Source organism: Manis javanica, chromosome 2, assembly GCF_040802235.1.
Source record: "Manis javanica isolate MJ-LG chromosome 2, MJ_LKY, whole genome shotgun sequence".
NCBI classification, from domain to species: Eukaryota; Metazoa; Chordata; class Mammalia; order Pholidota; family Manidae; genus Manis; species Manis javanica.
Genome location: NC_133157.1, coordinates 172,691,501 through 172,709,139, shown reverse-complemented (window position 1 = coordinate 172,709,139; position 17,639 = coordinate 172,691,501). Strand labels below are relative to the sequence as shown.

Sequence of the window (17,639 nt, the reverse complement as noted above, 5' to 3'; positions counted from 1 at the left end):
TTATGATTATGGATATAGATCATGGAGGGCCTCAGTATAACAGGAGTTTAGCCTTATTTAGCAAAAAATAGGAAGTGGTCAGGGGTTTTTGACAAAAATATTTCAACTTTTGTCCATCTCCAATTCCTCTTTCACACAAACATCAACTAAACATTAAGTATGGCTATAAAATACTTTAAGAATCCAACCCAGTCTATTCCAAATACTTTAGTACATTTTTCAGACTCACCAGTTTCACTTTTGGTCATTTAAATGTATCTTTACAACATATGTGACATGCGCGCGCACACACACACACACACACACACACACACACACACTCCACCCATACACACACTACTATCCAAATATGCTCCTTTTTATGCCACTCCAGCAATAGCATATTTTTTTTACATCTCTGTGCTTTTCTTGACTTGGCGTGGTAATCCCCCCATGTTTCTTATTAAGAAAGTTCTCACCCTTTAAAATTCCACTTGAACTCCCAATGTTGTGAATTTCATTCTAAATCAGAATTAAAAGCAAAAACTTTCTGTTTATGTCAGGGTCAGAAAATTATGGCCTGTATGCTAATCTAGCCCACCGAATGTTTTTGGAAGAAAAAGGAAAGTTTATTGTTGTTGTTGTTGTTGTTTTGGAACACAGCCTTGCTCATTTGTTTATTTACTATGACTATTTATGTTCTACCATTTAGAGTTGAGTAGTTGCAACAAACACTGTATAGTCAGAGCAGCCTAAAATATTTACTATGTGGACATTTAAAGTAGAAGAGTGCCAATGCTGGTTTATGGTTTATACCTTTATTTATTGTCATGGTGTTCTGTAAATATTTATTTATGTGTGCTTATTACACATAAATTAAATAATAACTACTTCCTACCATGGTCTAAAAACCCCTGCTTGAGGGACTTGTTACACTTGCATCCCCACCAATCTCTACTGACTTTCTTTTAGTTGCTTGAACACTTTAAGAGCATTCTTAATGGCAGACCCTAACATAAGTTGCTCCCTTGGTCCACAACAACCTTCCTTTTGTCATTCACAAAGCAGGCTCTTTGTCACGCTTCAGATTTCAACTTAATTATTCCAGCCTCTAAAAGGCCCCTTACCTCACCACTATACGTAGTTCCTAATCCCCATCCGCCACTCCTGTTATTATTATCTATCAAAACACCCTATTAATTTAATTCATAGAACTTAACAAAAATTGCCCTATTTGCCTTTTTACTTCCTTATTGTCTAACTACTTAGTGGTACTGTAATTTCCACGGAAATAGGCAATACTTTTTTACCACTATATTCTCAACTGATCTAATAATTGAATCACTAGCACAGTTTTGGTTCTAAAATTGATAAGCCTATAGTTTGGATGATCAAGGGAAAAAAAAAAGATGTGTACTCCCAATTCAGAAATGAAAGAGACAATACTACTTCAGCTCCTATACATGTTAAAAGAATAAATGAATATCGTCATGGTATGCCGATAAACTTGATAATTTAGATTTCAAGGTAAGAAATGTATAATCTCTCCACCTTTATTTAAAATTATACTGCAGGGCATCAAGATTGGAAAGGAATGAGTAAAACTATTTCCTATGACATGATGGTGTTTATAAAAGTCTTAAAAAATCTACAAAATAGCAACCAGAACTAAAAAGTAAATTTCTCAGTCTACAGTATTAAAGTCAATTTTAATTGATATTTTAATAATATACCATTGAAGAAATTTTAAAATAAAAATTCAAAACAAATTTAAAAATTTCACTTATAATACCAAAAATTAAATTTTTAGATATTATTTAACAAAAGATATGAACTTACACACTGAAAAATCAAAAGATTACAAAATGAAATTAAATGATTTAAGTGGAGATAGATAATATGCTCCTGTTAGAACACTCTATTTTGTTAAAATTGAAAATTCTTTCCAAATTGATCTATCAAGTAAATGTAGTCCCATTAAAAATCACAGCATTTTATAAACAAATCACCAAGCTGCGTGTAAAGCTTATATGGAAAAGCTTATATGGAAAAGGGGCCTAAAAAAGCCAAAACAAATTTGAAATAAAAAAAGGACAAAGTAGGAGTACTCATACTACCTGATTTCAAGATTTAATATAAGCTACTATGATCAAGACAATATTATATTAGCACAGGAATCAGCATATAGGAATATACAACATTCTGAAAGAGAATTTAGAAATAGAATCATAGTTATTGGACAATTGATTTTGACAAACTTACTAATGTAATTCAATGGGGAAAAAATCTTTGCAACAAATTGTACTGGCTATTCATATGGAAATAAAAGAATCTCAACCTTTTCCTGACACTATACACAATAATTAGACAGTAACACAATGAATCACAAGCCTAGATGTAAAAGCTAAAACTCTAAAACTTCTAGGATAAGACATAGGAAAAAGTCATCGTGATATATTAAAACCATTCTTCTTTGGAAGATACAATTAAGAAAATAAAAAAGCAAGTTACAAATTAAGAGAAAATATCAGTAGAAAAACATCTGACAAAGGGTTAGTTTAGAACAAGGGTTAGTTAGAACAAAAAAACCTATAAAAATCAATGGGAAGACAACAAAAATATTTTAAATGAGCACAAAAGAAGATGTGCAAGTGGCAAATAAGCACATGAAAAGATGTTCAGCGTTATTAAAGAAATGAAAATTAAATTCACAAGGAGATACCACTACCCACTTACTAGAATAGCTAAAATTTAAAAGATTGACAATACTGAGTGTCAGAAAAATGGGAAACAATTGAAACATACATTGCTAATAGGAATGAAACTTGGTACAGCTCCTTTGGAAAACAGTCAGTTTCTTACTCAGTAAGACGTAAGACAGTATGACCCAGCAATCTCACTTCTATGTGTTTACCCAAGAGAAATGCAAACAGATGTTTGCCCATGAATGTTCATAAAAGCACCACTCACATTAGTCAAAACCTGGAAATGATTAGAATGACCGTGACTTAGTGTATAGATAAACATAGAGTATATGCATACTGTGGAACACTACTTAGAGTAAAATTGAATGAAATATAATGCATGCAACAACATGGATAAACTTCAAAAATATTGAAAACTGTAAAAAATTTAAGCATATGGAGCTTCATACTATATGATTTTGTTGATATGAAATTCTAAAAAATACCAAAATCAAATGACAGAAAGTAGATCAGTGACTACCTAGGGGCAGAGGATGGGGAAGTTGGACTGCTAAGAGACAAGAAGGATCTTTTTATGGTAAAGGAATGTTCTATTTCTGATTGTACAGCTGATTACACAACTGTTAAAATCCATCAAACTGGCCATTTAAAAGGGAAGATTTAATTTTATACGAATGATATCTTAATAAAGCTTAAGTCAAAAACACAGAATCTGGGTGATGAGAGATGATGCCACCAAGGGAACCTGGTAAACAAGAAACCTAGAGTTCTGGAAGTAAGAGAGAAACAGCCCAAGTAGAGAAAATAAAACTAATGAAAGAGGACTTCATAAAAAAAAAACATGTGGCATTACAGGAGGCTTCACTGGTATCTAAAACCATTGTAACCACGTATCTCTGTCATATTTTTTAGAAAGGCTTGAATATGTGTTAATACACAACACATACACACACTCTCACACACAGCAATGCCAGTCTTCCCACAGTCTGCTCAAGCCAACCCACATTCTATTCTTTTATATAGTATGTTGATGTTTCTTAATTTTCTGTAAAGTGTCAAGAGCTTGCCCTATTTTCCAACCAAATGGTACTACACCATGCTAAAAAGCTTCTGTACATGAGTGGACAACATCAGCAGAATAAAAAGGCATTCTGCAGTATAGGAAAATATATTCATAAATGCCATATCCAACAAGGAGTTAACATCCAAAATATATAAAGAACTCACATGCTTCAACACCCAAAAAGCAAATAACCTAATTAAAAAATGAGCAGGGAACATGAACAGACACTTCTCCAAAGAAGAATTTCAGATCCAGAAGATGCCCCCTGAGCACAGTAGCCAGGCACAGACAGCAGAGAGACAGCTCAGAACCCGGAAGGCAAAAAGGGGCTTTATTCTTGCAGCAAACACATGCTGCTCACCTACAACTCCTACCAGTGCCCTAGGCAATCCCAAGGGCCATCCTGCCTACACCAGCTCAAGAGATCAACCCAGAGGCTGCCTACTGTACCCAGTTGACTGGCACAGGTAGAGGGAGCCAGTGTAGAGTCTGGAAAGCATGTAGGTGCTCTGCTCTCAGAGCGAACATGTGATCACATGCAACCACCACTAGTGCCCTAAGCCATCCTGAGGGCCTCCCCGGCCATGGCAGCTCAGGGGACCAACCTAAAGGCTGCTCCCTGCACCTGGTTGACCAACACAGGCAGAAAAAGCCAGTGCAGAGTCCAGAAGGCACATAGGGCTTGGCTCTCTCAGCAAACATGTGCCGATCACCTGCAACCACTGCCAGTGCCCTAGGCCATCCTGAGGCCCACCTCTCTCATGGCAGCTCAGGGGGTTAACCTAGAGGCTGTCCTCTACATGCAGTTGACCAGCCAGGGACAGGAAGCCAGTGCAGAGTCCAGAAGGCATGTAGGGCTCTGCTCTCTCAGCAAACACATGCTGATCACCTACAACCACCACCAGTGCCCAATGTGATCCCAAGAGCTTCCCTGCACACAGCAGCTCAGGTGATCAACCCACAGGTTACTCCCTGTGTGCAGATGGCTGGCTCAAGTAGTGGAGACTGGCACAAAGTAGAGAAAGCAAGAAGGGCTGCTATTCTCACAGGAGAACACCCACAGCTCACCTGTGACCCATGCCAGTACCCTATCACATCCCGAGGACCGCCCCACCTACAACGGGCTCAAGGGATTAACCCAGAGGCTACTCGCTTTCTGCAGTTGACCGGTACAGACAGCAGAGATGGGCAAGGTGACCAGCAAGCAGGAAGAGATGTTGTTCTCCCAGCTGACACACACGCCACTTGCTGGGGAACACTTCTATTGCCATTGAAAGGCAGAAGAACCTGGTTCAGTTCAAAATCACTCAAATGCCAAAGAGAGGGCCTGGTGAGACAAAAATAACCAATCTTCCTGCAAAAGAATTCAAAATAAAAGTCATAAACATGCTGATGTACCTGCAGAGAAACATGCAAGAGCTAAGGATGAATTCTGGGGGGAGATAACAGAAATGAACAAACAGTGGAAGGATTTAAGAGCAGACTGGATGAAATGAAAGAGACTGTTAATGGAATAGAAATCATAGAACAGGAATACAAAGAAGCTGAGGCAGAGAGAGATAAAAGGATTGCTAGGAATGAAACAATATTGAGAGAACTGAGGACCAATTCAAATGAAACAATATTCGCATTATGCAGGAACCAGAGGAAAAAGAGAGAGAAAAGGGGATAGAAAGTGTCTTTGAGGAAATAATTGCTGAAAACTTCACCAATCTGGGGAAGCAAATAGTCTCTCACACCATGGAAGGGCACGAAACTGCCAACACTAGGGACCCAAGAAAGACAACACCAAGACATATAATAATTAAAATGGCAAAGATAAAGGATAAGGACAGACTACTAAAAGCAACCAGAAAGAAAAAAAAGATCATGTACAAAAGAAAAACAATCAGGCTATCATCAGACTTCTCAACAGAAACCTTACAGGCCAGAAAGAAGGGGCATGATATATTTAATGCAATGAAGCAGAAGGGCCTCAAACCAAGAACACTTTACTCAGAAAGATTATCATTTATATTTGAAGGAGGGGTTAAACAATTTCAAGATAAGCAAAAGCTGAGGGACTTTACCTCCCGCAAACCACACCTACAGTGTATTTTAAAGGGACTTCTATAGATGGAAGTACTCCTAAGGCTAAATATATGTAACCAGAGAAAATAAAGTCACAGCAAAGAAAGTAGACCAATCAAATACTAACTAAAGGCAAAATAAAATCAGCTATTGACAGAATCAGTCAAGGGAAACAGAAAAGAGTACAGAATAAAACCCCTAACATATAAAGAGTAGAGGAGGAAGAAAAAGAGGGGGAGAAATAAAGAATCATCAGACTGTGTTTATAATACTGTAATAAATGAGTCAAAGTTATACAATCAGATAGTAAAGAAGCTACCCTCAAACATTTGTTAATCACGAATCTAAAGCCTGCAATGGCAATAAGTACACATCTATCGATAATCACCCTAAACGGAAATGGACTGAATGCACCAATCAAAAGACACAGAGTAATAGAATGGATAAAAAAGCAAGATCCATCTATATGCTCCTTACAAGAGACACACCTCAAACCCAAAGACATACACAGATTAAAGTGAAGGGATGGAAGAAGATATTTCATGCAAACAATAGGCAGAAAAAAGCAGGAGTTCCAGTACTTGTATCAGACAAAATAGACTTCAAAACAAAGAAAGTAACAAGAGCTAAAGAAGGACGTTATATAATGATAAAGGGGTCAGTCCAACAAGAGGATATTACCATTGTAAATATCTATACACACAACACAGGATCATCTACATATGTGAAACCAATATTAAGAGAATTAAAGGAGGAAATAGAATGCAATGCATTCATTTTGGGAGACTTCAACACACCACTCACTCCAAAGGACAGATCCACCAGACAGAAAATAAGGACACAGAGACACTGAACAACACACAAGAACAGATGGACCTAACAAACACCTACAGAACTCTACACCCAAAAGGAGGAGGATATGCATTCTTCTCAAGTGCACATGTAACATTTTCTAGAATGGACCACATACTAGGCCACAAAGAAAGCCTCAGTAAATTCAAAAACATTGAAATTCTACCAAAAAACTTCTCAGATCACAAAGTTATGAAACTAGAAATAAATTGTACAAAGAAAACAAAGGGGCTCACAAACACATGGAGGCTTAAAAACATGCTCCTAAATAATCAATGGATCAATGACAAAATTAAAACACAGAACAAGCAATATATGAAGACAAATGAAAACAACAACTCAATTCCCCAAATTCAGTAGGACACAGTGAAGGCAGTTCTAAGAGGAAAGTATATAGCAGTCCAAGCTTATTTAAAAAAGGAAGAACAATCCCAAATGTATAGTCTGAAGTCACATTTATTGAAACTGGACAAAGAGAACAAATGAGGCCCAAAGTCAGCAGAAGGAGGTACATAATAAAGTGCAGAGAAGAAATAAACAAAATAGAGAATGAAACAATAGAAAAAAATCAATGAAAGTAAGAACTGGTTCTTCAAGAAAATAAATAAAGTAGATAAACCCTAGCCACACTTACTGAGAGAAAAATAGAATATACACACATAAACAGAATCAGAATTGAGAATGGAAAAATCATGACAGACATCACTGAAATCCAAAGAATTATTAAAGAATACTATGAAAATCTATATGTTAACAAACTGGATAACCTAGAAGAAATGGACAACTTTTTAGAAAAATACAATCTTCCAAGACTGACCAAGAAAGAAACAGAAAATCTAAACAGACATTTCCAGCAACAAAATTGAATCAGTAATCAAAAAACTACCCAAGAACAAAACACCAGGTACAGATGGATTCACTGCTGAATTTTATCAGACATTTAGAGAAGATGTAATACCAGTTCTCCTTAAAGTGTTCCAACAAAAAGAAGAGCAGGGAATACTTCCAAACTCATTTTATGAAGCCAGCATTACTTGAATACTAAAACCAGGCAAAGACACCATAAAAAAAGAAAATTACACACCAGTATCCCTGATGAACATAGATGTAAAAATTCTCAATAAAATATTAGCAAACTGAATTCAAAAATACATCAAGAGGATCATACACCATAATCAAGTGGGATTCATCTCACAGATGCAAGGATGGTGAAACATTCGAAAATCCATCAACATCATCCATCACGTCAACAAAAAGAAGGACAAAAACCACATGATCATCTCCATAGATACTGAAAAAGCATTTGACAAAATTCAACATCCATTCATGATAAAAATTCTCAACAAAATGGGTATCAAGGGCAAGTGCCTCAACATCATAAAGGCCGTATATGACAAAACCACAGTCAACATCATACTTAAACAGCGAGAAGCTGAAAGCTTTCCCCTAAGATCGGGAACAAGGCAAAGATGCCCACTCACTTTACTTTAATTCAACATAGTACTGGTGGTCCTAGACACAGCAATTGGACAAAACAAAGAAATAAATGGCATCCACATTGGCAAGGAAGAAGTCAAAATGCACTATTCGCATATGACATGAAATTGTACATAAAAAAACCCTAAAGAATACACACCAAAACTTCTAGAACTAATATCTGAATTCAGCAAAGTTACAGGACACATAATTAATAAACAGAAATCTGTTGCATTCCTATACACTAATCATGAACTAGCAGAAAGAGAAATCAGGAAAACAATTCCATTCACACTTGCATCAAAAAGAATAAAATACCTAGGAATAAACCTAACCAAAGGAGTGAAAGACCTATACCCTGAAAACTACAAGACACTCTTAAAAGAAATTAAAGAAGACACTAACAAATGGAAATTCATCCCATGCTCTTGGGTAGGAAAAATTAATATTCTAAAAATGGCCATACTGCCTAAAGCAATCTACAGATTTAATGCAATCCCTATCAAAATACCAACAGCATTCTTCAATGAACTGGTATAAATAGTTCTAAAATTCATATGGAGCCACAAAAGACCCCAAATAGCTAAAGCAATCCTGAGCAGGAAGAATAAAGTATGGGGGATCTTGCTTCCAACTTCAAGCTCTACTACAAAGCCACTGTAATCAAGAAAATTTGGTACTGGCACAAGAACAGACCCACAGACCAGTGAAACAGAATAGACTCCAAATATTAACCCAAACATGTATGGTCAATTAACATATGATAAAAGGAGCCATGAATATACAATGAGGAAATGACAGCCTATTCAACAGCTGGTGTTGGCAAAACTGGACAGCTACATGCAAGAGAATGAAACTGGATCATTGTCTAACCCTATACACAAAAGTAAATTTGAAATGGATCAAAGACATGAATGTAAGTCATGAAACCATAAAACTCTTAGAAAAAAACATAGACAAAACTCTCTAGGACATAAATATGAACAACTTCTTCATGAACATATCTCCCCGGGCAAGGGAAACGAAAAGCAAAAATGAACAAGTGGGACTATATCAAGCTGAAAAGCTTTTGTACAGCAAAGGACACCATCAATAGAACAAAAAGGCATCCTACAATATTGGAGAATATATTCATAAATGACATATCTTAAAGAGGGTTGACATACAAAATATATAAAGAGTTCACACACCTCAACAAACAAAAAACAAATAATCCAATTAAAAAATGGGCTGAGGATATGAACAGACAATTCTCCAAATAAGAAATTCAGATGGCTGACAGGCACATGAAAAGATGCTCCACATTGTTAATCATCAGAGAAATGCAAATTAAAACCACAATGAGTTATCACCTCACACCAGTTAGCATGGCCAATATCAAAAAGACCAAGAACAACAAATGCTGCTGAGAATTTGCAGAAAGGAAAACGCTCCTACACTGCTGGTGGTAATGTAAATTAGCTCAACCATTGTGGAAAGCAGTATGGAGATTCCTCAATAAACTCAAAATAGAAATACCATTTGACCCAGGAATTTCACTCCTAGGAATTTACCCTAAGAATGCAGCAGCCTAGTTGAAAAAGACATATGCACCTCAATGTTTATCACAGCACTATTTACAATAGCCAAGACATGGAAGCAACCTACGTGCCCATCAGTAGATGAATGGATAAAGATGTGGTACATATACACCATTGCATATTATTCAGCCATAAGAAGAAAACAAGTCCTACTATTTGCAACAACATGGATGGAGCTAGAGGGTATTATGCTTAGTGAAATGAGCCAGGTGAGGAAAGACAAGTATCAAATGATTTCACTCATCTGTGAAGTATAAGAACAAAGAAAAAACTAAAGGAGAAAAAGAGCAGCAGACTCACAAACCCAAGAATGGACTGTCAGTTACTAAAGGGAAAGAGGCTGGGGAGGATGGGTGGGAAGGGAGGGATAAGGGGGAAAAAGGGGCATTATGATCAGCACACATTATGTGGGGGTGGGGCACAGGGAAGGCAGCACAACACAGAGAAGACAAGTAGTAATTCTATAGCATCTTCCTCGGCTGATGGACAGCAACTGTAATGGGCTATGTGGTGGGGACTTGATAATGGAGGGAATCATGTAACCATAATGTTGGTCATGTAACTGTACATTAATGATACCATAATTTTAAAAAAAGAATTAGCAATTCATTGGTCTCCAATGTGTCCTGGTGCTGGTGTTCTCTGATTTATAGCAACCCTGAGCATTTTCCTGGGATCCCTACTGTGATAGATGGCTTTGGGGGTAAGGAAATTAGAGTGAAGAAAGCCCAAATCCCATTTGGAATAGGGTGTTTACCCTCCAAAGGAGCATATTGTGTACATTTCTCCCATCCCTGAATATGTTTTGGGGGTGGATATCTGCAGAGCCTGTGGTTACAGACCACTGCAGGTGAGTTCAGACTGAGGGTACGTGTGGTAAAGGCAGTTCTGAGAGGACATGTAAGCACCTGACTGTAGCTCTGCCTGTACCTCAGCAGGTGACAAATACTAAGCAATGTAAATTGGGGGACCCAAGGAAATTGGAGAAACTCTACAGAAGTTGGACAAGGTAGGCATCATAAAGCCCACTCATAGATAGTCCTTTAAACTCCCCAATGTGGCCCGTGAAAAAGCCAGACGGTTCCTGGCATATGATCATGGATTATAGAGAATTGAATAAAGTCACACCCCCTTTTCATGCTGCTGTCCCCTCTATAGCAGCCCTTTTGACACCCTCTATCATCAAATAGGGACATATCATTATATTTTAGACCTTGCTAATGCCTTCTTCTCTACTGACATAGCACAGGAAAGTCAGGAACAGTTTGCTTTCACATGGCAATACCGCCACTGGACATACACTGTCCTTCCACAGGGATGCCTCCACATTCCCACCATTTGTCATGGACTTGTAGACCAGGACTTGGCCACATGGAAGAAGCCACAAATGGTGTGGCTATGCCACTACATTGATGATATTATGCTCATGATTGATTCTCTTACAGATTTAGAAGGGGTAGTTCCTAGATGGCTGCAACATCTACAGAAGAAAGGATGGGCTGTGAATAGAATCAAGATTCAGGGACCTGGTTTGTCTGTAAAGTTCTTGGGGGTTGTCTGGTCAAGTAAAACTAAAGTTATCCCACAAACAGTCATAGACAAGGTCCAGACTTTCCCTACCCATACCACTGTGGCAGTATTACAGGAGTTTTGGGGTCTTTTGGGCTACTGGAGAATGCTTATTCCACACTTGGCACAAATTCTGAAGCCCTAAACTTGTTGGTACAAAAAGGCATCAGGTGGGACTGGGATGAAACATATATCTTATTACCCTTACGGTTATCTTCTTCTACAGTCCCTGTGGCCTGGACCTGCCCCCTGGCTGCAGCTGCTGTGTGATGAGTGAACTGAACTCCCTACTGGTTCAACTACTGGCCTCCTGTGGAATGGTCAAGCTATAGACTTAATCTACAGAGGACTTTGAACCTAGCTGTACCCTCCAGCTTGAGGATTAGCATGATTTTCTTACTGTTGTTACTGTATGTTATCAGTCTGGTTACAGTGCTCCGGTTTTCTGTACAGGGTCCACTGCAGAAGATGGGGAGTAAGTAGATTGTGAGATGAGATTTCTGGAGGGGTGGGCTGTGAGTAAAACTGTAGTATTTCGAGAATCTCTCACCTGGCCTTAATGCATTTCCTCATCAATAGGTGTTTCCAGGTGTGGAGAGAAGTAGTTCATCTCCATATCAATAGGTGATTACAAAGAGGGTGGAGAGCAAGCACACACCTGGACCAGAGAGGTTTGGTGATGTCCTTCTCAGACATGTTGCGGGAGACATGGATAAGCAGAATTAGATGACTGCTTATAAGCAATAAATGGGTTTCTCCCACTTTATTTCTCCCTTTGATTGATTTTGCTATCAAAGGTTTATTTGCCCAGGCTAGGAACATATCTTCCCCTCTGAAGTGACAGTATAAAAATATTACTGGCAACTTTGTAAATTAATGTAATTAATAGCTATTACTTATTCATAAACTGTAAGATAAATTTACATATTTTTTCTCTTGAAGGATTCAAAAATGGAACCCACTGTTATTCTAGATACTAGGAACTCTTTTATACTTCAGCAAAGTCTTTTATGCAAAAAGCTATCAAAATATGAAAGATTCTTCAGAAAAGGGAAGATTGGTATGTACAAAGGGCCTATGATGGACCAAGTAATATGCTTGGGGCTTTACATTTTAAACTTCATTTAGGTTTCACAACAACAATGTTCCTATGAGGTTAATAAGTATGCCTACTTTAAAGATTAGTGAATTATGTATGAAGAGGTAGAATTTGCCAAAGATCATACAACTAGTAATAGTAGGACTCCAGTTCAGAACTCACTTCTTTCTGACTCCAATACCCAGGCATTTAACAGCATGGGCATCCTCAATGCAACATTGAGTTTCACTGTCATAGATAGACCAAATTCAAAGCCTTATTCTTTATAATGTCAATCTGCTGTCAGTTAGTCGCTAGTTTCTGTCCTTTGATAACTGATCTCTTTAACACAAATAACTCTCTTCCTTTAGTTCCCATTCATATATCATAAATGATCGCTGTTTCTTATCACTCATTAACCAATGGTCCCTTTTAGCTTCAAATAAAGACTTTTCTTAGCTAAAGGAGAGCCACCCCCACCAAACTGAATAACAATTTTACTTGGTTTTCATACAAACTCTGTATTTTTAACAGAATTAATCTCAACAAAGTGTTTTCCTCTCATCACTATATAGCCCTAAAATACACTTTGAGATTGTAATTCCTCATCTCATATGTCACTTCACTAGAAAACAATAGTGTGAGAACCATATTGCATTTGGACTTTAAACAGACTGAATCTAAGAAATAAAAATCCTCATGTCCTTCCAGGGAGCAATTCCTCTGAGTCATTCTTGAGAAGGGCTTTGCATCACTGCTCCACTGAAACATAATGATCTTTAGATGCCTCATTCCCTCAAAGGAAACATCTTTAATTGGAGAAAGTAGGAGAAAAAAACAACTGGGCCAAGTTTTCTCAGAGGATCTTAAACTGCTTTTCACAGCTTATTTATAATTTTGTCTCTTCTCCTACCCTTTCCACAACCCCCAAAAATACACAAATATGTCACTTTTTTTCCAGAAATTAGTTATTTATAAAGAAACCAATTATTTTTACCAAAGAAATTCATAATTGCATTTTAAAACTGATGGTTTTATAGGCAATGTAATCAAAAGCAAACATGTAAGAGCATTGGATGATTTTCCCAGTGTTTTCCTTATTAGTGGTCAAGTTGAGCAAAGAATCTGATGTGCTTCCATGTCTCCCAAATGAAAATCTCTTGTGTCTTTAAAAAAGTAATAAAATAAAATTTTCATGTCAAATCAAACTCCCTAAAACAGAATCCATATGACACTTGTCTCTCACCTAGACCAATTCCATATAGCTTCCTAACAGGTCATCCCCAATTTCCTCTTGGCAACCACAGCCAGCTATTCACACCATTACTATGTAAATCATAATGTGTCACTCCCATTTTGCCAATCACACCAAGATTAAAAACCTACCATCGCCTACAAGGCCCAAATGATTATATGGTTCCTGGCTACCTTTGAAGCCTCATTTCCACCAACTCTTCTCACTCATTCATTCACATTCAAAAAACCGATCTCCTTGTTCTTTTTCAGTTCGCAAAACACGTTGCCATCCTGGGCTCTTGCCCTTGTGTTTCCTATGCTTGGAATAAACTCCTCCAAGATATTTGGTTAGCTAACTCTATCATTTCACTAAATTATGTGGTCAATGTTAACTTTCAGAAAGGACTTCTCTGATCATTTTCATCATGCACTACCCCCTATTTTGCAATAATTTTTCTTCCTAGCACTTATCACTACTTGACACAATGCTTGTATGTTTATTATCTCACTCTCTTACATTAGAATGTAAGTTCCCTACAAGGAGAAAGATGTGTTCACCATTGCAGTCCCCATACCAAGAGTATCACTGGAGGAAACACAGGAGTTCAAAAGTGTATGCTGAATTCATTAATTAACGGATGAAAAATAAAATCACTCAAAATTATTTATAAATTAATTCTAAGTCATTTTAGCTCATAGTTTTTAATGTTATTTGTTCATAATCAATTTCTCTGTCCTCCTGAAATATCTTCTTTTGAAATGCCCTTCCTTACCAATTGAATTTAAATTAAGTGAAACTGTCAAAGAGTTCTGCCCTGTCAGCATTTATCCAAGAAAATTACTACAAAAACAGACCACAACAATCTCTCTATTCCTGAAATTGAAATATGAGCCTAATAACTTCCAATCAAAAATAGCCATAGCTGATTTCAATTTTGTACCTCTAAGAGACATCCAGAGGTGCTCTAGTTCACATCATCTCTAGCATCTAGTAGTTCTCCCATTTGGGGAGCCATTCACTATATTTCCATAGATTTCCTCTCTCTCCCCTACCCTTTTCTTGATTTTTTTTCTTAATTAACTAGAATCAGTTTCTGTTACTTACAATCCAAAATCCTAACTAATATATATGGATAAGCTATATTCAATATGACATGCCTTAAAATAGAAAATTTGACAGAAAGTCTCCCAACTCTCTTTTCTCTCTCTCATTTCTCCCTCTCTCTTTTCTCTACACACACATCCCAATCACTGTGTCGATTAGTTATGTTTTCAAACCCTTCTTCTCTGGTGACATCTCCCAGATGTGCCCTTTCCAATAATTTTAATGTTTCAAAATAACTTATCCTCCTTCCCATCTAGCACTGTTTACTCTGATCTGCTGATCTAAAGTAGAAGTAATCAATATTATTAAAGCTACATCAACCAAGTTATCAATAATCAATGATAATCAAGCTTTTTAGCCTTGTCAAGCATATTTGCATTTGTTTAAAAAGAAGTTATCATTGCTCAAAATTTCTGTTTGTTAAAATTTCAGGAAGGTACAAAGTGAAGAGTCTTAGAAAGTATAAGGTAGCTATTTTTTTAAAATGTGTTCAAATCACAGCCCATTGATCTGATTATGATACAGTTAGGGATAAACAGAGGGCTACAGACATGACAACTTATCCATCAGTAAACAGATTTTAGCTGAACTACTTTTGTGTGGGTACAAAAAGCATACAATCCCATCTCAAATGTGACTAAAAGTCACAAAGAGATTATAATGTTACCAAATATTGCTAATACACCTTGACTTCAACCTAGATTTACCTCATACTGTTTTGACTTGACTGAGAACTTAGCCACTTGAGCTCTTTCTGCATCTCAGATCAGATGTTATCTGGAAACTGCTACCTTGTTATTTTCAGAAACATAGGGATTACACCACCAATGAAAGTCCTACAGCACAGCACAATCCAAAATCAGCAAGGAGTGACTCAAGGGTTTCTAGACACTTCAATTTTTTAATCCAGTGGAATTTTGGTCAACAGTATGGTTTAATGGAATGAAAGTGGCTGTACCACCCTATAGCACTAATAACTTTCAGTGCTTTAGTGATTTTCTACCTAAGCATATTTTAACACTGTGGGGAAGTGAGGTTGGGGTTCCTATGGCCAGGATCCTCACTGAACTTAAACCACTTGATGATGTAACTGGCCTGTTGCTAGGGTAGCGCTTCCACACCTTTAGGCAAGATATAGAGAGCTCGGCCCAGTGCTCTGCGCGGAGGCAGAGAAGCTAGTGCTCATCCTACCGCTGAGACCAAACTGGATAATAAACCCTTTCACCCCAAGAACGTTCTACTGTCATTCCTTAGGTCACATTGAAACCATAATGAACTTGCCTGAGGTTGAAACCCATTGGCAAGACAAACACATTCAAGTTAAATTTCCTATTTTTACAGCTTACCACTTTAATTATACCCCTGTACTGCAGGTGATTACAATTTCCTTCTCTACAGTTCCCTCACACCTGTTTTCCTCTAGAATGACTAGTATTTTCTTGGGTTTTTTGTCATTGTTATTATAAGTAAAAGCATCAGAAATTTGACCATTCTCCAATTTCCTATAGGCTCTGATGAAATTTTCTCAAATTTGCAATTACAATTTTGAAGATAATTGTTTACAGCATAGAATTCTTCATGTTTTCCTCCAAACATAAATGCCAGATTTTTAACTTCTTATTCCATGCTACTGGTCTTTCTTTCAGGTACAACTGTAAGTCATGACACTTTTACTCTTGGTTTTGTTTCAGCTATCAATCTCAATTCCAATAACACATTTTCCCATGGTCTCTTTCCAACTGTAATTTTATTCACAAACCCAATACCATCTCTGGTAACCAGCCTCCACCCAGATTGAATCCCCTTCTTCTCCTCCTTCTCCAGGGACTTGTGCCCCAATCACAGTAGGAAGCACTCCAGGAAATTAAAGAGAAAATGAGGTGAGTTTATTTAAAGACTGTGATGGGGAAAAGAGTTTAAATTCTGTGAAGAGCTGACAAGTAACTATAAACTAATGAAATCTTAAGCATAATTTTGACTTAACATAATCAGGAAATAACCCTGTTTTGCTTGCAACTTAAAATTAAAACGATGTGCTGCAGCAATTGGATATATTACCAACATATCTGTGATATGCCATGAAGAATTGATGAAGATTGCCTTCATTTAGAAACAGTCTCCTGTATTTCTAGCATTCCTGAATCAGTCACTTGTGCTGGATTACAACTAAAGTACACTTAACTGCAAACAACTAACTTAAAACAAAAAAAGCTATTTGAAAGAATTATTCAACTACAGGAAGCAATATATTAAAACTACTTACAATTTCTTTAAGATAGCCAGGTATTCTACTAACTTCTCTTCAGATATTTTTGGCCCATAGAAAGTATGGCCACCATGTATTTTTTTAATATGGACAGCTATATCGTGAGAATCTTCAACAGGTTGTTGCAGTGAACTTTCTTCTGTGTCTTCAGTAGGTTTTCTGAACAAGGAAACAGTATATACGGTGTTGTATATTGTACAAAAATTACTGACACAAACTATTATCAAGAGTAGAAATGTACTGTTTTGAGATAATTTGGCATTTTAATATATATTCCTTTTCAATGCCTGAGTTTTTTCCCAATCATCAGTAGTGTAGTTGAACACACCACTGTTAAGACTGAAAATCAGCATATATAAAATATTTTCTACATACAGAATTTGATATCCTAAGTGATTGAAACATCTTTCAAAATAAATTAGGTGCACATAATTTAGGGAAATATTTCAAGTCATTGGTTAACACCTTTTTCTTTATACCCATGCACTTACCCTTTTTTTTTTTGCAGCCATGATAAAACTTTTATTTTTTTTTAAACTTTTATTTTCAACTGGTAGACTATGAACATCCTGAAAGCAGCTGCCATTCTTTTTTCTTGTCTATAGTATATTACACACTTAAATCCCCAAGAAGATGTATGAATGAAAGACATTTCCCATT

General features: G+C 36.9%; 1 protein-coding gene across 1 annotated transcript in view; it reads right to left on the bottom strand.

The window, feature by feature from the left end:
• LOC140845365 (cyclic nucleotide-binding domain-containing protein 1-like) overlaps positions 1 to 17,639 on the bottom strand; it is a 203,331-nt gene that overhangs the window by 82,657 nt on the left and 103,035 nt on the right. Inside the window, exon 4 of the mRNA XM_073219434.1 lies at positions 16,977 to 17,138. Coding sequence (XP_073075535.1) covers positions 16,977 to 17,138 — 162 coding nt within the window. The remainder of the gene's footprint in view (positions 1 to 16,976; positions 17,139 to 17,639) is intronic.